This window comes from Aquila chrysaetos, chromosome Z (assembly GCF_900496995.4).
Source record: "Aquila chrysaetos chrysaetos chromosome Z, bAquChr1.4, whole genome shotgun sequence".
Taxonomy (NCBI): Eukaryota; Metazoa; Chordata; class Aves; order Accipitriformes; family Accipitridae; genus Aquila; species Aquila chrysaetos.
The window spans coordinates 66,522,312-66,542,937 of NC_044030.1; the positions used below are offsets into that span (position 1 = coordinate 66,522,312).

The following is a 20,626-nucleotide window of genomic DNA, read 5'->3' on the forward strand; positions in this document are numbered from 1 at the left end:
AGGATTTACTGACAATGAATTGTTCTGAAAACTACAGTGAAAAGAGGATTAAATTGCTAAGCCCTCTTGAAGTTTGTTTAATACCATTTTCTGAATAGGTTTTGTGGAAAAAAAAAATGTGCTTTTCTACATTCCAATAGTGAAAGGTGAATACAAAATAAATAATATAGTCTGAGACCAGCAGAAAGCTTGCACTTCCAGGAATATATGCAAAGTAGCAATGAAACAATGAAATAAAACATGAAACCAAGGTCCATTCTCTGCCAGGCAATGCGCATCTCTGTCAAAATAAGCAATATATGGTTTTTTTGACTAGTTCATTTAACAAAGAAAAAAAGTCCATGGGAATGCTGTCACTTCAATGAAACATTAAAGCAGCAACCTCACTGCAACTTCAGGTCGACAGTAGACAACGAAGAAACAAGCTAGTTCAGAGAGCAGCATGTACCTACTGTGACACCTGCACCAGGCTAAAATCTAATCAACAGCTGACATGTACGGAATAGTTTCTCTTCTGCTGTCATTAGATATAATTGAAAATGAGTCGGTGTCATTCACAAGAACAGTTTTCAAAATGATGGGTTTAGATGGGTTCAATACAAATATATATTATGATTTTAACACTTATCCATGTTTAATAAATCATGGGAAAGATCCTCTGTTCATGCCTCATTCCCAAATGCTCTAGCAGTATTATTTAAGTTCCCATTAGTATGGCAAGTGAGCCCACATAGTTATAAGCCAAGGTCTCATGCACACCTTTCCTACAATGCTGTAAAACTAAAACTGATTGTTGGTTTTATAGAGACACAACTAACTAGGGAAACAAAAGTCATCTTCCACTTCTAGCTGGATAAAATGTACTCCATCCCATCAGATGGAGACATAATCTTGCTAATCCACATGTTTGTAACCTCTCAGATTACATACCACAACACGTTAAGTCTAGAAACAGAGCCACATGCTCCAGAAAGACTCCATACGGTGCCAAACACAGCTGTTGGGCTGCTAAGCAACACAGGTTGCCATGAGCATGTCCTCACAGCACTGTCCAACCTGCGCTAGTTTCTAATTGATTGCAGACTCCCATTCAAGGTCTTTGCACTGATTTTCAAAGTCCTTTGTGGAAATGTCACAGACTACGTGAAAGAGCATCTTCTCATTCCTTCTCTTTTTTTCTCTTCTCTCACCCTTTAGCCTCTCATGACAGCAATGTTCCCTAGGAATGATAAGCCTGTTTATCACTTTTAATACCAAATACAATAGCTAGAAGTGCTGGATCTAAACTGTGTAGTTCAAAGACACGAATGGCCACAGAAGTTGCGCTGCTTGGCAGTGAGCAAAGAACTAATTTCTTCAATCTGGTTGTAAAATAGCAACTCTAATGCATGCAAACGTGCCCAAGCACAAACACATGCCTTAATCCCACCCCAGTGCTTTGTTTATTGGGATAAGACAAAATGTGTTGTTGAAATATTTGGGTAGTAATGAAATATTAGGGCTGGGTACTCAATAACAAAAGAGCCCTCAACTGCCTCAACAGTGGGAGGCAGGATAATGAAGGTCTGGCTCAGGAGAGATGGGGCCTGAGGAAGAAAACAGTGAAGCATCATGTTTCCTCAGTTATAGAGCTTGTGGATACTCTACATGCAGAGAGGCATAAGGCTTCTTGTATTCCTAAGAGTGGTTTTTTTCTCTACCAAATTTCTTTTCCTTCAGACTTGTTCTTTTTGGTTATCAGCAGTTTTAAAGTATATTTCTTGTGTGCCTTCTGCCACGTAGCAGTGGACTTGATCAGGTCTTTATTCCCCCATTATTACCAAGAATCAATTATCTAGTAATAAATTTGTCAGAAGAGTGTTTATTACTTTCAAAATTCTTATGTCAGTGGCATAAATCTTTTCCTCCTTTTTTTTTGCAGTTTCGATGTAGACAATGGTACATCATCGGGACGAAGTCCTTTGGATCCCATGACGAGCCCTGGATCAGGGCTAATTCTTCAGGCAAATTTTGTCCACAGTCAACGTAGGGAGTCTTTCCTTTACCGGTCAGACAGTGACTATGACCTGTCTCCAAAGTCCATGTCCAGGAACTCCTCCATTGCCAGTGATATGTAAGTACATTATAAAATACATTTAGCCTATGTTTTGTCCTCTGTCTTTTCCAGCCACAAGAAATTTCTTTTAAAAATCAAAGACAGTAATCACTTATGGTATTGATGTTATGGATAATTGTTTAATTCTTTAATGCAGCTTGTACTTGTTTCTCCAGTTTTCTGAAAGTAAGGGTGTCATGAGGGTGTACTTGATGTGTTTATGCACTTTATTAGCTTTGACAGAATAATGAAGACAGTCAATAGTGTTGTATTAAAACAGTAAAGAGAGCTCTGATTTCCTGGCTATTAAGTTATTTTCAAAAGAAGTGATACAAACTCAATTTCTGCTTCTTAATGTTCTTAAGAAAAAGATTGCATTTGTTTGCACCAGGTATTTTTAGGTTTTTAGAGAAAAGATTTACCAGCTGGCAGAAATTAATAAATTCAAGAGAGGCAAAAATTATTTCAAATACCCTTTTAACTAAAAAGCAAAATTTTAACAAAAGGCCTTTGGAAAGTTATCCTATACTCTCTCACTATTCTTCTGAGATGTGTGTATTTTCTGCTAGTGCATCATACTTTTCCAGTATGTGTAGACACTAGGTTACATGGGTAGTGGAAGTCAGATGCAAATCTCTGTTTAGTTGTAAGACACTAAAAACATGTTAAATGTCCTAGCTTCTAGTCACTTCTAAGTAGTAGAAATTAAGAATTAACTAATTTTTTTTGTTTGTTTGCCATATCTGCTCCAAATTTCACTGCCAAGTAGGTATTTATGGTTCAATTATACATCACTAAAATAAAGGACCAGGCTTGTAAGGGTCCCCCAGTGAAAGAGGAAGCCTAAAGCATTAAAAATCCAGCATTAATATCAATGCTGATTTTTAATGAAGCAAAACCTAACCAATATCCTCTTTAAAAAAATAAGAGTATGCACAACAAAGGAAAAAGGTTTTCATAATGATGAGTGAAATTTCACCTGATATTTAATTTGCAGTCATTATAATTGAACAACACTATTTTCATCTTACATATCATTTTTAAAAATGTTGATTAGTCCATCTAATTATAGCTGTCTTTGTAAGCATCAAGATGAGAAAAATTCATGCCTTTACAGAGGGTTTGTGTAAGGTCCATACCTCATTTAAGCCCTGTAGATTGAAGTACTTAGTAAGCTTTGTGCCCAGTGTGACCACTTTCGGTTGAGACAAAATGAGTAAGAAAAAGACCAATCCTTCTTGCCTTGTCGGAAGGAAAAACGCATTTTGCTTGCAAATAGTGACCCCCTTCCAGCAAATCTTCCTCTGACAGATAACCTTTCTTTTAGATAGGCAAGAGTCAAGCTTTTAGTGTGGCACCTGTGCCAGGATACCATTTGGAAAGATTTTTACATTCAGGGGGACAATCCAGGTCACTGTGTTGCTTAGATGAATCATTTCAATTAAGAATTCAATTAGTGCTCCATCTTTGAACTCATAATCCACTTCTGTATTTCCTAGAATTCTGGGTAATATTTCAGCACATGGCAGTAAATTGGATAACAATTGAATTACTGAAACACTGAGCACACTTTTTCCTTTGGATATTTGTATCTACTCTTCCTTTCAAAATTTTCTTAAAACACATCTGTGTATAAAATTTGTTGGACCCCACATCTGGATAGATTTTTTTCACAGTCTTCTGTCACAGAGGAGCTGTTGTACTAAGAAGGTAAATATTCATGCCACTGTTGGATGGGAGCACATTAGGAAATGTAAAAGACAAGTTGTTTTAACCATGGAATATTAATCATATATTAGTAAGCCTAATTATAATAAGCTTGATTATATCACAGAAATTAAGTAAAAGAAAACCAAGGAGTGAAAGAGGGGAAAGTTTAAAAGGATAAAATACAGAGGAAAAAAAAAAAAAGGAAAAAATACTACAAAGCTCTTTATATGTGGTTTCAAGGAGAAACTGGATGTGCTCATGGAAAGGAACCCACTGAAGTTTAGAAAAATAGATAAACCACTCTGGTTCGGGACATGCCTAAATGAGGTAGAGGCTGGAAGAGTTGTCAGGGGAAGTATCACACAAATTTTAGATTACTCCCAAATTATCCTATTTCCCTTTTCCATCTATATACATGCTTAATTCTATGTATTGCATGTTTCTTAAGCATGAGCAAAATATATTACAAAACATACACATCATTCAGGTAATGCAGGTGAATTAATTGTACATAACAGTTTAACACAGAATCCCCTGATTATTCAGTACTTGAGCTACCAACCTCAGTATTTCACTTTGTAAAGCAAAATAGAAAGCAGAAGGCATGCATCTTGTATTTGGAAGGAATATAACATAAAGATTTCTGGCATTTCCATTACTCTCAGATAGTGTGCTTAAAATAATACATTCCACTTCAGTAGCAGCAGATGAAACAAAAACAAAGCTTAAGATTTTAGTCAAACATGGAGTGTCATGATAACAGACAGCCAGCGGATGGCAGTGCTAAAGTACTGAATTCATCATTCTGTCATTATTATTTGCACAGCTCCAGCCGAGAAAGGGAACACAGTCATGCTCAGTTCTTTGCAAACCCAAGATGAAAAGATGGGCTCTGCCACAAATAACTTAAAGTCAAAGCATAAAGTGGTAACCAAGAGACTAATATAGTCAGATACTATCCCCAGGCAAAGGTATAATGTGAGTCCCGATGCCCAAAGTAGTAAATGTCACAGAGCAACCAAAGGGAGTTTCATTCAGTGAGTTGAGCTGTAAAGTAATAGAAATAAGGGCAGAGAATGGGGAGGTGGAAAGATTTTTCAAATCAGAGAGGCTAAAGTATATTCTAAAGTGAGAAGCCAGATTAGCTATGGAAAAGAATAAAAGACAGAGTGAGTGCAAGGCTGCTCAGATGAGAGAAGGTTCGTGGGACAAATGTGGGTGCAGTTACAGCACTGAAAGAGGCAGAAGAATCAGCTGTACAGTAAGAAAGGAAAAACAAATAAAAAGGAGTAGGAGTGAGTAACATTTTTTCAGTTATATCTTGGAAGAAATAACATGGTCTTACAGAGGAAAAAACACAGCACTTGGAGATGACATGAGGACATAAGAAAAAACCATTCAAGGTTGTGAACTGGAGAAGCCAGTGGTTTAGACAGGAAGATGCAAGGTCCATGGCCAAAGAGCACAGATGTGTTGTGAAGCCTGGCTATGGGATTTCCAGCAGAGAGATGAGGATGTGCAAGAGAAAGAGAAGTGAATGAGTGAGCCAGTGAGGATGAGTGAGCTAATGTGAGGGAATTGCAGAGCAGGATCTGTGATGAGAGACAGGAAAACAAGTTTAAAGGGAAGGAGAATAAAGAACAGAAAATAAAAAAAAAAAAAGTCACCAACAGCACTGTTGCAACACAGAGAAAAAAGGGAACAGAAGCTAGAATCGTAGAATCATAGAAACACTGGGTTCGAAGGGACCTTAAGCGTCATCTAGTTCCAACCCCCCTGCCATGGGCAGGGACACCTTCCACTAGACCAGGTTGCTCAAAGCCCCATCCAACCTGGCCTTGAACACTTCCAGGGATGGGGCATCCACAACCTCTCTGGGCAAAATATTACAGCACCTCACCCCACTCATAGTAAAGAATTTCTTCCTTGCATCTTATCTAAATCTATCCTCTTTCAGTTTAAAGCCATTACCCCTTGTCCTATCACTACATGCCGTTATAAAAAGTCCGGCTTTCCTGTAGGCCCCCTTTAAGTACTAGAAGGCTGCTATAAGGTCTCCCCAGAGCCTTCTCTTCTCCAGGCTGAACAACCCCAACTGTCTCAGCCTTTCCTCATAGGAAAGGTTCTCCAGCCCCCTCATCATCTTCGTGGCCCTCCTCTGGACTCACTCAAGCAGTTCCATGTCCTTCTTATGTTGGGTGCCCCAGAGCTGAATGCAGTACTCCGGCTGGGATGTCATGAAAGCAGAGTAGAGGAGGAAAATCACCTCCCTCGACCTGCTGGTCACGCTTCTTTTGATGCAGCCCAGGATACAGTTGGGTTTCTGGGCTGCGAACACACGTTGATGGCTCATTTTCAGTTTTTCAGCCACTAGTACCCCCAAGTCCTTCTCTGCAGGGCTGCTCTCAGTCCGCTTATCGTCCAGCCTCTATTTGTGCTTGGGATTGCCCCGACCCACGTGCAGGACCTTGCACTTGGCCGTGTTGAACTTCAAGAGGTTCACACGGGCCCACCTCTCAAGCCTGTCAAGGTCCCTCTGGATGGCAGTCCTTCCCTCCTGTGTGTCAACCACATCACACAGCTTGGTGTTGTCACCAATAAGCTAGCTGAAAGATGAGCAAAATCATCAACTGGAAGAACTGTCAGGTTTACGTCTGAAGACATCAGTGAAGCAGGGAGCTTTGTGGCTGTCTTCCAGAGGTGGCCTGATTACTTACTACTCACCTGTTTGAACGGCTATTGCTGCTCAGAACTTGCACGTGCAGACAGAGACAGAAGTGGTAACACTTCATATTCCTTTCTTGCTAAGGGATCACTGCTCTGATTAATGGAGCAAGATATCAAATGAGTAGAGAATCTCCATTTTAACAAAACACAGGTCTCTAACCAGGTTAAAAAAATGGATTTTTCAATGAAATCATTAGCACTCTTATGACCACTAAAAAGAATTCAATAAGCAGTCCACTGGCTGGGGCAGAGCCATGTTTTAAGTGCCACTCTAAAGGAAGAAAAGCATGTGTAAGTCCTGCTGTGATCCTGAAGAAGCAGAGCACAGTGTAGCAGACCAGACCAGAGGACCAAGTCACTCTCAGTACAGAAGTCTGTCTGAGCTTCACTATGTTTTCTGAATGTATCTAGGGGAAAAGGTATGTGACAATAAGCACTCCTTAAGTCTACCCTTTTTCCATTTCCACAAGATCACAGAACACAGCTCGGACACAACATCCTGGCTTTTCCAGGATGCGGCCAACTGAACCTCACTCAGTAACAAAGTAGCTCGTGTGGGGAGTTTTAAGGACTTCTTTAGAGAGGCTTAGCACTCTTTCCTCAATGAGGTGAAATATCATTATAAGCTCTAATTAGTATAATTACACAAAATTTCTTGATTTCTATTAAACCTTGCTTCCATCTTTTAAGTATCAGAGCCCAGCCAGGGAACACTGACTGTAGGGAACTGCATGGTCATTGGCCTGGTGATCTGCTAAATGGAAAAATGGCCAGCAGTACACCCATTCCCCAAACTGGTCAACCTACTGCTATTTTGCTATACCTTCTCTAGATAGTAGCATTCCTTTCCTGCTGTCTGTGGTAAAAGAAGTGTCAAGAGGATGCAGTTTACTCCAGGATTTTTTCCCCTATAAACTACAGTATTATCCTGCCTTCTCCTAGAGGATGTGCTGCTTTGTAGAATGTATTTGAATGTATCTGTAAGCCTTGGCTCCATGTTTACCAAAACAAAAATAAAAAAATTTTTAAAAATATGTCTTTGAATAATAAAACCCAAATGTGGACTACTTTGGAACAAAAAGAGCCTCTGTAGTCTGATAAACATGGATACTGACAGAGATTTGGGTTCTTCTGGCAGGGTGAATTATTCCCTTCTTCAATAGCTAGAGAAGTAGTTGTGGGATTTTTAATTTGTGTAGGTATTTTTTTTCCAAAATAAAGCCAAAACAATCTGTAATTTTGCAAAGAAAAAAGAATAACAGAATTATTCTGGCTGCAAAAATTACCTTAAATAAAGGGAAATTCCAAGGTAGGGAGTTCCCTCATTTGTCAGTGACTGACAGGTCTGGTCCTGACCTAAAGCTGCAAACAGGCTGAAATATCCCTTTAACTGGCATGTAGAACAACTGCCAGAGAAGAGAATTTTTGAGGTAAACCTGCACACATTTCCCAGTTCTCAACAGTCTGCTCAGTGTTTTAAAAAATTGCATTGTATTCAATCTGGGTCAGATTCATAAAGGGAATGTACTTTAAAATAACGGCAGACAAAGATGGCAAACCTGGACAGTTAATAAGGTTCACCTGAGCCTTTAACATGCCAATAAAATCATTAAATTAGGATATATTTTCTCATACAGAACAGGAAGCTAAATTACTAGTGATACAGTTTATTCTTCTGTTTCTGAGCCAGGAAGGCCCAGATTTATTAAGAAAATGCTGTGCATCTGAAGTTACAGAGAAGAAAAACCTTTTCCCTGAAAGGTTCTGGCCAAGACTCTAGGACAGCAGAAAAGACATGCAGTTACTGAGCAGAGTAATTGCACCTCAGCTTAACAAATTAGAAACAATTGTGTTTCTTTCCAGATTAACTGCTGTTGAAAGTCCTTATGATTTATTGGCTTCTTTTCTCAGAATCTGTGATATTACTATATCACAGATATTACTGGCTGAAAAAAGCCAGTTAAACTTTAAAGTCCAGCCTGCTTTAAAAAAAAATCTTCTAAGATGCATTTTCTATGTGTGTTTCAGCTTAGAAACAATTTTTCATGAAAAAATGTATTTAATTGCTTGACACATTTATTTTTCCATAGAAAGAAATGTGCTTGCATGACTTTAGGAAAAATAGGCCAAAATTTTGCTTCATTGGGTTTTGCTTTTTTGTTCTTAAGATCTTTTGCATTGAATAAATCTCCAGGTTGCAGCTCAGTTTAAGCTAAGTAATTAGTAAAGTCACTTACAAACTTTTTTTGAGTTATAAACAAAAACATTTCGAAAAAAGACCACTGTGTCCTTTCCAGGTGCTTGGGACATTTTACAGATGGACTCTAAAACAAAGAACTCAGTAATACCCAGTTTACTTAAATTTAAATAATAAGTTTGCACTAACTCCATTTGTTGATCAGGAAATCAGTTATGTTGTAAACAAAAAGAGAACATTTTCACATTAAAAAGGCTTCTTTTGATCTGCTTTTTAATTCAGAAGATTCTAAGGTATTCTAATATACCTTTATATGGTTGTTGAATCAGGATTTTTTTGATGAAATGCATTGATTTTATCTTACGTTCAGACAATACAGAATCATTGCCAGTTTTATGTCCAGATGCTAAAATCTTTTTCCAAATATAACTGTCAGTTGTCAAACACATCACTTCCCCTTCAAACGCTTCTAACATGTCTGGCTTTATTTTCCCTCTTTTGGAAATAACAAAAGAGCAAGTTACTTCTCCTGTGCTAAACAAGGCAGACTGAATTCCTAAACCTCTTCAGTCAAAGGTGGCACGTTGTTAAAAACATGGTACCAAAACCGATTCTTAGCTGGGGTTTCAGCTACATCACAACACCACTCATCTCTGGTCTTGCTACACAGTTCAGCCATGGAGGAGAGTGAGGACGAGTGTGTTTTGTGTGTGCACACACGTGCACGCAATACTGAAGGATGGGAGCAGCGTGGAGAAAAAAAACTTTGCGAAGAGGGACGAGAATGTTTTAGGAGATGCCTCTTAGACTGTTTTTCCAGCTCAGTGATCACCTACATGCACAGGCTGAATTTATTTCACAACCCAGAATAACTTTAGCTCGTTTCACCCCTCAGGGCATGAACAACGCTCTGTATGCTTGCAGTGGCACTAATGCCGTGTTAGCTGTAGAGTTTGTTCCCTGAAAATGGACAATCTGAAATTCTGATGGTTTTGCCTTGTTTTTCTTGAAGTCTTCTTGCTTCTTCTTACATACACACATTTAGGGGCCTTTGAATTTGGTTAGGGGACCCTTTTTTCTAAATGTTGAAGCCAAGACAATCTTCCTGTGGCTGGCTGAAAGCAAGCTCTCTCAGGCTGGGAAGTTACCTTGCGTAGGTGCTGTTCTCAGCAGCTCTGCTCTCATTTCTTTCAGAGAGGAAATCTTTCAGCCTGCATCAGTAGGAGATTCACATGGAAAGTCATGTATTCTTATTCTTCAGAAGTAGCACAATCATATCAGTTCTCAAGACTTAAGCACATGGGGCAGGGACAAACAAGCAACCAAATGTCTGCTGCTTAAAAACAGTTCAAGGTAATAAATTTTATTTTCATTTGCAACAAGCTAAGAGTTTATATGTGTCAGCTAATGCAATCAAAACTGATTAATAGCAACTCGTTAAGCTGCACTAACTTGATTGCTTCCAGTCATGTGTGCACACCCACTAATTTTCTCTAACCTGAGTAGAAAACAAACCTATCCTTTAGTCATTGATACTTGTTTGTTTTACAGCCTTGCTTAGAGCTAAATGATGATTTCTCTTCTATGAACAGTCCAACAATGGCACTGCTGAACTGGCCTGGACACTTCTGATTCAGTTCAGCTCTTTTCTGGTTCAAAGTCCTACAGCCTCTGGCTTAATCCAGTCCCTCTTCAACACGCAAACCAAACCTCTGCAATGCAGTAGCTTCTTTTCCCTTGCCATTGCCTCAGTGATCCCCAGGCAGACTGCCTTCTGATTTTAGAAGGAAAACCAGATACACTGGTGAAACAGTCTGGCAAGTCCATGCTCTGTTTCTCTTTAGGACTGAGTAATTCTGTCAGACTTAACACAGGCCAGTTGCTCAGAGTTGATCACTATTCTTCTGTCATCTAAATGGTCTGCTGTATTATGGTAAGATTAAAGCATTGAAGCTTGGTGGCTGTTTGGGGCAATATGATACAGGTGATTTCTTGAGTTGTCCTGTGTTTTCATATCTTGCATATCATGCTGGCATCCTTCTGTGATGGCCCACTACATCAGTATCTACATGATTTCCTTAGGCAGATTACCCAAGTGAGATGTGCAAATGCAGTCTCTGTGGAAAACATTTAAGCTTCTTGAGCAATGAAGTAGCTGGGCCTGACACAAGAGGCCTTGATCTCCTTGAACTCTTCCAAAGGTGCTATGATACTTTCATGGGAGATGGAAGAAGCTTGACAGTGGTCCTATAGCATATTATACGTACTGCTGAAAAAGTGTATACTTCCCATTCTTTGAGTTAGTCAGCTGATTCTGATTCCAGCCCATCCAGCAATCCTGAATGAAGCATCTGGATTCGATGGGTCTTGGTTCATATCACCATCACTGAGATGTAGTTAGCTGCCCTTGTCACCCAGCAAAGTCTCTTGTTTCTAGTCTGCTCAAAAGCACAGGCACTGTGATATGATGCTGGTGACGCACAGTAAGGTAAATGGGTAACCAGATAATACTTCCTGATACTGCCTGGATTAAATCTCAAAGTACTGATTTAAAAACACCTTGGTATTCACTGTTCCTTTTCAGTCCTTTATTCTGTAATGGATATGATCATTCTGTCTTTCCAAGTCTTGAGAGTGCTTCTCACCTTGGGTGCTAATGCAGTTCAACTGGAAGTAAGATTGTAATTTGAGTAACCTAACAGTGATGACTTCAACAGAGCATACTCCATGTATTCAAAGGCTTCTTTCAAACCTAATAAAGCATATCTTCAGGAACTCAGATGGTGGCATGAAAAATTAAAGTACTTTCTTGTACAAAATATCCATTATACCTGGAAAGCTCCAGGTACATTAGTACATGGCATATCTTGGTGTGTATTAGTCATGTAGTCATCCACATTTGTTTTGAGCTGTCTTTTGGATCTCTAATCATAAGGTGGCCAGGTGTTGTTTTCTTCATAAACATGCCATAATGGAGTAACTGGATTTGTGCTGCATATGAAGTTAATTGGGGTGTTTGGAAACACATCTGAAGTATTTGCTAGTAAGATTTATGCTGGAGAAATGGTTTTTCCCTTTGGTGTGTCTTCCTAAGTCTAACTTGCTTAGTTACATAGCCCAAGAGGAACCACTATAACCAGCCCTTCTTTTGGCTGGGATAACGGACTTTTCAGGGCCTATGGCTTTTCTGAGCCAATCCTCTTCCATCTGGTGAAGCTCAGTTGAAATTAAGTAGGTTGAACTCTCCAGTACTTTCAATATTATAGCAATACTTTTGACTAATTAGGGCAAGCTCTCTTGCTGTATTAGCAAGAAGTATCAGGAGGACATAACTGCACAGTGTTCAGAAACACTCAGACAATAGCTGACAAGAGTCTGCTTCATTCAGGGTCTAATTTTTGTCTACTGTGTGATAGAACAAGTGGTTTCAAGTAGCTCTTCATAAAAATCCTTTAAGGTACCTGTTCCCAGAAATAAATAAATGCTCTGGGAAAAACAACCCCCTCCTCTGTAGCTCATGACTCCATCAACAATTTCAATTGCTTGCTGTCTCAACCCTAAATCCCAGCCTGCCCACAATGTTGTAGACTCTAGCCCTTGTCTTAGATGCCTGATCATCCCTCAAATGGCACTCAGCCTTTCAATGAGATGCAAATCACTGGCAACGCACTGACTATCTGGGAAAAGCTGTAAGCCAGTTTCTGTCACACCCCATAATGTGGGCACAACATTGAGAGGTGCCTTATATGCCCAGTCAGCCTTAACTTTTGGAGCCAGGCCTGGGCTATCTCATATTGGGACTAGAAAATTGTTTTCAAAGTCTTCCAAAATTGAGTTAATATGATTTAAGCGCTATACCTGCAGAATAAACTAACTTGGAGCACTGTGATTTTGAACTCTGCAAAATCAGTATTGCAAACCAGCCCATTTGGATTCTCCAAATGCAGATGATGATAAAGTGCAAGCTGCAAGGAGCAGCCAGCCACCCCTCCTGCCTGCTGTCCTTAGAGCACAGCTTCTGCTGACTAGTATCATTACATGATGTTTCCATTACTCTATGAGAGTGCAATCTAGAGGCAGATTTCATTGCTGCTAAAATCTGAATCTGAGCAACATGCATATTTTCAGCATACCTAATTCACGTTTCTTGTGTGTTTATTTGGCTTCACCTATAAAATGTTATTGGGGCAGAAAAAAAAAAAATCCTAGCAATTATGGTAAACGATCACCTTAACTCTCTGTTCTCCATTTGTGATTTTGCACGTAGTATATTTGTGTGCCAGCGTATGTGCAGGCAAAACACAAATGTCTCATCTAAGCTGTATTTATTGCATGTTATTGGACAGTAAGTCTGAATCAGCCTTGTATACAGAAATGAGTGGGTGTCATGTTTAATCCAAATTTAGATGTTTACACTTAAAAAGGAGGCTGCAATAGATTTTCTGGTTCAAATAGAAGACTCCTTTCATGTTCATCTTCTTTCCTATTTTGTACATTGCGTGTAGACAGTATGGATTTTCCCTTGCTTTTGTGTTTGCTATGTTTCTATATTAAAAAATAATAATAAAAAATGCCCAAATACAGCTCTGTAAAAGTCGAGTCAATTCTTGTGACAATGTGACAAAAGCCTTAGTTCTTGCTGTGGAGCACAGTTCAGGGCTTCCAGACAGCCACTGTCCCTTAGCACTTTTCAAAGTCTGTTGGCAGCTTTATTCTTTCAAATGGGCTATGTCCTAAGTCTGTAGCCAAAGAATTCAACACAGAGTGCACCAGTTGGATTTAAAGCCTGACTGACAACCTCAGCCAGTAATTATCCTGGGGAGATAAGTGAGTTTTTCATTCAAATGGAGGAGTGTGGCAAACCAGTATCATCATGCTTTAAAGTGGTACAAAGCATCAAGATTCTTTCCACTAGTCTTATAATTTAGGCTATAAAAATTGTATCAAGATTAACCAGGAATTTTATTTTGACTATATCTTGTCCATGAAAAGGTATGTGTCAAATTGGTGTAAATGTTTTGTACATTTTCCCCCCTCTATGTAGACAGAGCTCTTATTTATCCTGTTTATGTCTCCCATCTGCAACATGTGTCCTCAAGATCACTCACTTGGTGTTCTTCACGTATGTCTAGGAAAGCTTAATCTGAGTTTACTATGGCCTTTACGAAGACAAACCTTATTCAGGACTTTCACTGCGAAGCTCCACACTGAGAAGTGCAGACTCAGATTTTTAGTGGTCTCTTAAGGTCTGGGACTCACTTCTTCTTAACAGGTATCTTGACTTTTTTCTGACCAAATTAAAAAAACACCCTCTCTTTTTTAACTGTATCCTAGCAGGTCTGCAGAGTATCTGTCTAACTACTCCTCTTATTAGATGATTATATTAAATTATCCCAACTTAATTAAGAAGTAAAAGTAACACAGTCACCCTGTCTATCCTTGTGTTAATCTTCCTGCCCGCTCTTCTGTCTGTCTGTGCATGCATCTCTAAGTTCCTTTTTAGTGGGGGAAAAGTTAATTACTGTCCTGTAATTGGGATAGAAGAGACAAATTAATGCCAGTCTAGAGGAAAGGAAGCAGAATTTTTGTACATTTTATTTTGCAACAGTCAGCTGAACATGTTCATCTAACTTCTGACTTAGCACAGCACTTTTATCTCTTCTCCAGGGTGGGGACTATCATAGGTTATATGAGGTGAGTTCAAGTATGTCCCATAGGAAAGGTTAGGAAGCAAAACCCAGAAAATTTGCAGAAGGCTAGGCTTCATCACTTTAATATGGTAAATAATTTGCAATGCGTTATATAATCTTTGGTCTGCTAATGGAAATTTGGCCTGTGCTTTGTGTAACAGCAATTCATCTCATGTGGACTGTTGTGTGCTTTAGCAGTGTTTTTTGGTGGTGATAAAATTTTATAATTTTAAATTTTCGGGCTATGTGAAAATTATTCTGCTTTCAAATCTGTCTCTCTTTCAAAAAATGAAGATGTGAATAAGTATGCCAACCATTCTAGTTAACAGAGTCTAACACTGATGTGAACAATTTCTTCTAACCTTAAAGATTAACAGCTCTGTCTATATTTCAAGCTTGTGATACATTGCACAGGGTTTACACTCCCTCTTGCTGCTTCTGTATATAGATGTGTGGCACTATCCTGTCCAGAATCCAGACAGAATCATCTATCAGCTTCGTTATTATCTGGAAAGAAAACAGCAGGACACTCATACATTGTAGTGTTTACTATACCACAGTACACTGTGGATCAATGGCACTTTGATTGAATCATATGTTCTTGCTCTTCGGTACAAAAAATAGCACACTTCAGACGTGTCTGCTCCCTTTTTGAGAACTCTCACCTTTTCCAGATTTCCTGACCAAAGTGGATTAAAGATTACTCACCACACTATGCAATTGCTTTTCTGTTCAAGTGCGTCTGGTGTGTGCTAAACTGCTTTGCAAAAGCTGTGGATATGTGTACTTTAAGTATCACACTTTCACCAAAATAATGATAATTTCTGGTATTGTTGCTCTTGACACAAGGGGCATTTGAAAAGTGGAAATTAAATCCTGGGTTGATTTCAGTGCATTAAATTAGTATTTAATAATGCCTCCTCTAAATATAACAAGCTACAGTATTTTATCAGTATTCTCCACTGAAACGCAGTCCAGCAAGAGCTCAAGTAGAATGAAGTTTGAAAATTAGAGGAGCGGGGCCATGCTATTTTATATAAAGAAAAAACCTCCAGGGCAGAAAGCCCAGAAGTATGTACTTGTTGCCTCTTAGAAGTGCCACAGTATTCAAAGGGTGGCAAACAGGGGCACTGAATGGGAAGAAGAGCAAGAAAGTACCACCTCCAGTAAGGAAGTCCACAAGCAATTTTCAGAAGAAGGACCATCCTGTTTTCTTAGTTTTGCCAATGTGCACTTTGACAGTTAATAACTATGTTGTAGCAGTTGCCTGGGAATTTGAAGCACTGATGAATATTTTGTGCATTTGTGTCCTATGTTGGGCATTCGGAGTGTTTGCCACTGACAGGTGCTTGTGATGCTAAAAAGAACTAGCTCTACTGAATCATCTGGCTTATTCACAGGTAGAAACAATTTAATATTTTTGTTCTTTGTCCAGTGCTGCTGCTACTTGTAAAACTTTTCAGGTCCAGGATTCTGCCCCTTCATCATTTCCAAATATGGGAATTAGACTAGATGAATAAAAAATGGGTTTGCATATTGATTTTAGATACAGTTTCTATGCAGAATTTGATTGCTCAGAAAACACACTCATTTCTAAGAATTTGCTCAACCATTTGTGTGCTTTTTGCCTAAACAACCTGAGTAACAGATAAAGTGGGTAGGCATGATAAAGACTGGCAAATAATTTACTTGAGGCTTTAGGCTCTTCCATCTTTGCAGAAGTCATTCATATGACTAACACAGGATTCCTTGCTCTACACAGCTGTGCCTCTTTTAAGTGTCAACACAGAAGAGAAAATGGCAGTAGCTATACATAAATAGTGAAAATATTCTTTATAAAGGGGAAGAAATGAACAGATTTTACTGAGGAACGGGTAAGCCAGCTGTCACACAGCAGATAATACCATTTCACAGAATTTGAAGACAAAGAGCATAATTTTTTTGGAAGTGAGGTAGCGTATATATTCACACTATGGCTGTTTAAGTGGAGAACAGGAGAGAAAAGGAAAAGATAGATGTGGCTTATCTTCTGCTGAAGCCTTTGTGTAGCTGTGTAACTCATTAAGCAATCCTGATCAGAAATAATAGTCTAGGGCATTTCCTGATGTTTTCATGACCCAATGAAAATGTGAAGAGGTACTAAACCCATCAGGCCATTAACTCCCCTGTTAATGCCCTGAGCTGATTCCTGATGTCTATAATAACTGATTGGATTTGGCTTCATTGGGCAATTAAAGCCTCTGAGTTCCTCCCATGGTGCCATGTTTCTTCTGGTTTAGTGTGAGGATCAGGCTTACAGGCTTTCTCAGCCAGTCTGGGACTGTGGTTTCACTTGAAGCAACACCTTATTCTAACCACTCCTGCAAAGACCTTGTTAAACATGCAGACTTCTTCCACAAGGTCTGTAAACATCCATTTCTCTGTTTCAACTACAGGAATAAAACAGATGGTAGTAAAAACAGCTACACAGATATTAAGCATTATGATAATTTTGAATATTGGGGAATTTTAAGCATTATGATAATTTTGAATATTGGGGAGTTTTGTTTCTCTGGTTGTATTTACTGCTTTTTCATTAGGTTTTTACAATACCTGCAAAAACATTACTGTCTTGTGGACAGTATATAAATTGTAAGAACAATGTTGTAGCAACTCAAATGCAAATCATATTTCTCTATTTATCAGAAAGCCTTTTTCTGATTAGATTTTCATGGATTTAAAATCCATTGTTAAATACTCATAGTTTATGCTTAAACTTAAATAACATTAAAATAGCACCAAAGCAATGGTAATTTCTGCTGAAAGCTGCAACTTGTAACTCATCACAACAAATTCACTGCAAGAAAATACAGGAGAATTAAAAACAGAGTCATATTGGATCTTTGTATTTGGAAAATTTCTTTCCATCATGATTGCTGCCATATACTAGATATGATAACTGAAAACTCCCAAGTTTGCCCTCTCCCTGTTGTCCTCTGGAGGGGACTGACTTCATATCCTCAGTGCTACAGATGCTACTCTTAAGCTCAACAGCCCTTCAGCCTACTTGTATGTACAAGACTATATTTTTTGGAAACGGCTTCAAGTGGCAGCTTTCGGTGCTGAAGCAAAGGAACCCCTCATTCCCTTCCTGCCTCTTCCCTTACAGTGCGTCATCCCAGCACCTTGCCCATACATCACCCCATGGTGTGGGTGAGGTTGCCAAAGCAACACCACACTCTCAGTAACACCCCCTATAGCTACAGAAGTGTGAGTCAGTTTAAAAGTTTTATAGGTTTTTATTTGTCTGCAATGCGCTACCCAGCCATGTGCAGTTACTTGCCCATCCAGTGCTCACAAACCTGCTGGTAACCCTTAGTGGGGTGGCTTTCGGTATTTTCAGCTCCATCCTTTGGGATGAAATCTCTGCAGATCGGTCCTGGGTGGTCGGTCACCTGCCCAACCCGCAGTGCAGAAACCAGCTGGTTCATCAGCCATCCCTTAGACATGCCAAGCAGTTGGGCAATAACTAAGTTCATATTTACTTTTCAAAGAATGTGTAAAGCAGCGGTAGTGAGTAACTGCAGAAGAATAAAATTGGAGTTACCTACAGTGCATTGTAAAACCTGATTTTCTTTCTGTTAAAGCAGTGAGATAAGTTTTCAATAATACCTAACTTACAACTCTGCTCATTTTTTCAGACATGGAGATGACTTGATTGTGACACCATTTGCTCAGGTAGGCACAATTTTGCCGTATTTCTCACGCAATCTTACAATTTAAAGGCCATAAGGCCAAACCAGTTTTCAGTTGTTAATATTATGTAAGATATGTTTGCTTGAAACAGGAAAAAGCCATCTAAACAAGAAAGTCATAAACCTCCCATATCCTGTTATACCTCTTTTTTAGTGCTTTTTGATTATCTGAAAAGTTGAAGTACAATAACATGATAAACACCTTTGATCTCTTTTCAAATACTGTAGCGAACAGTCATGATGAAGACAAATCTGTGCTCTCTTATTCTCCTGCTTTTCTTAGTTACAATTTCTCCTTTTGAACAATTTTTATGCATTCAGTACAAGGCAATTTTTAGATGTGAGTTAAGTTTTACCCAGAATACTTATATTCCTTTACTAAACCATCTCTATTTTATTTTTCCATTCAGATTCTGTTTTGTAAAACATCAGCACAAAACTCTATATAATTTAGATTGAAACTCCACAATTTTTAGCAATAGAGCTGTCTTATCATGTATGAAAAGTTAACACTGATGTTCCTTAAACTCATGATGATAGGTTTTACCCTGTAATAGATAGAATGAAAGTTAATTCAGTGTAAGTACAGGGGGGGAAAATAAATCTGGAAGTCATACGTGATTGAAGGCGAATGGAAAAAGAAACGTTGAGTCACACAGCAGTCTCAAATAAGAATAAGGTGTCCAGCTTCAGTCTGAATATGCAGGTTGCTTTGGTCTAATGATAAGCTGTTAAAACAATTAATAATTCATTTAATAGGTTATCATATATTTAATTATATTGTAAACAGATATAGTGTTTATAAGACACTGGCTGATCAAGTCCTTAATATGAACAATACCTTCATCTTTTATTAGCAGAGAAGAGATTAAGCCAGGGCCTTTACTAAGAATACTTTAAGGTCTCTCAAATGGTAAATATACTTCAACAATAATGGAAGAGAAGAAATTACAGGAAAAACAAGGGGGTAAAAATGTAAAACCACTTCTGGTTTTAGTTCCTCAGGAAACATAAAAACCCTAACTCTTGGGCACAGAAAAAATACAAATTGTATGCTAGTCAAGCAATCCAATAATATTTACTGTATTGAATTCATGTTCATCGTCATCTGAATTTTTATTACAAATTATGCTACATAGATAGGACAAGTTATATTATGCCTAGAAAAATGGCAAATATTACACCCCTTTTATGGACATTTTTTCCTGGGACAAAACACCCTATTTGTTTTAAGGGCAGTTTCGTATTCTTGTTGGCATTGAGGGACGTGCTTCAGCAATTGAAGCAGGAGTAGATGAATGTTATTGATGCTTGCACCAAGGTGCCGTAATTGATTATTTGAGAGCTTTTAGTATTTCAGTGCAAAATCCTATTAGCAGTGGTTTAAATCAACCTGTTTTCATTTGCATTGAACAGGAGAAAGAGCACTCACAGGGTGTTATTGTATGTCACATTCCCCAACACAGGGGGAATTGGGATGCAGTTGAGAGCGCGTGCCTAATAGAGGGGAAGTGACATCCAATTGGACTCAGGAAAAACGTAGCCTTTATCTGAAAGTTATTTGAATATGCAAATCCCATCTCCCAGTGGGGCCTGCTCACAGACTGCATCTGCAGCTAAGCCCAGGCCCCATTCCTCTGAGTTATGTTAGCAATATCAGGACCTCACTCAGGACTTCAGAAATTGCATCCCATGAGCCAGTACAATGTCTATGCATCGTACAAACTACCCTTCCAGTATCTTCCTGGAGCAGTATTTCATCATGTAGATGCATTTTTGTGTTGCAAACAGCAAAAGCACCATTTTAATCCATTCAGGGCTTCCTGGTAGCAGTAGATCGTGGCACGTGGAACACATGTTCCAGTTATTTCAAACCATCCATATTTTCCAATTGATCAGGAAGCTTGTTTCATCTGATCATGAGCCACCTGGTGGTAATAGTTCCAGTTTTAGCATTTCAGTTGCTATTCAGCACATCACCATGGTAGTGCAGCTGCATTTCTTAACTGGAGGCAGGGTGGCACACTGTGTACCCCACATAGAATCTGGCCCCAGGACAAGATAATTTACTATTTTTACTAGAATGGAATTCTGTAAGCTAAAATTAAAAAATTTATCACAAGCATATTATTAGTTGCACTCCTCTATATTGTAATACACAGCAACTGTTGTAATTTAGTTATTTGTAGAATTTCACTTTTCAAGAGAAAATAATTTGAATGATTTGAAATTTAAGGGAAAATTCTGTAGGTTTTGTATCATCAAAAAAGTTTAATTTTTTAATTCACTTGCAACTGTTTGTATACAACTTGATTTTGAAAATAGTATTATTTACTTAGGGATTAAACCCACAGAGGTTTGCAGATGACTGGTTGCTTTTTGGTCACAAATCTAACTCTAGAAACTTTAAGCACAATTGGAACCTCTGTGGACAGAGAAACTGTCACTTAAGCAAATTATAATGAAAAAATGA

The 20,626-nt window shown here is 38.6% G+C and overlaps 1 protein-coding gene across 6 annotated transcripts in view; it reads left to right on the forward strand.

Annotated features, from left to right (window-relative positions):
- PDE4D (phosphodiesterase 4D) overlaps positions 1-20,626 on the forward strand; it is a 659,227-nt gene that overhangs the window by 525,239 nt on the left and 113,362 nt on the right. For all 6 annotated transcript variants that reach the window (XM_030004269.2, XM_030004267.2, XM_030004270.2 and 3 more), the window contains 2 exons: positions 1,922-2,113; positions 18,100-18,136. In XM_030004269.2, the coding sequence (XP_029860129.1) occupies positions 1,922-2,113; positions 18,100-18,136 (229 nt within the window). The remainder of the gene's footprint in view (positions 1-1,921; positions 2,114-18,099; positions 18,137-20,626) is intronic.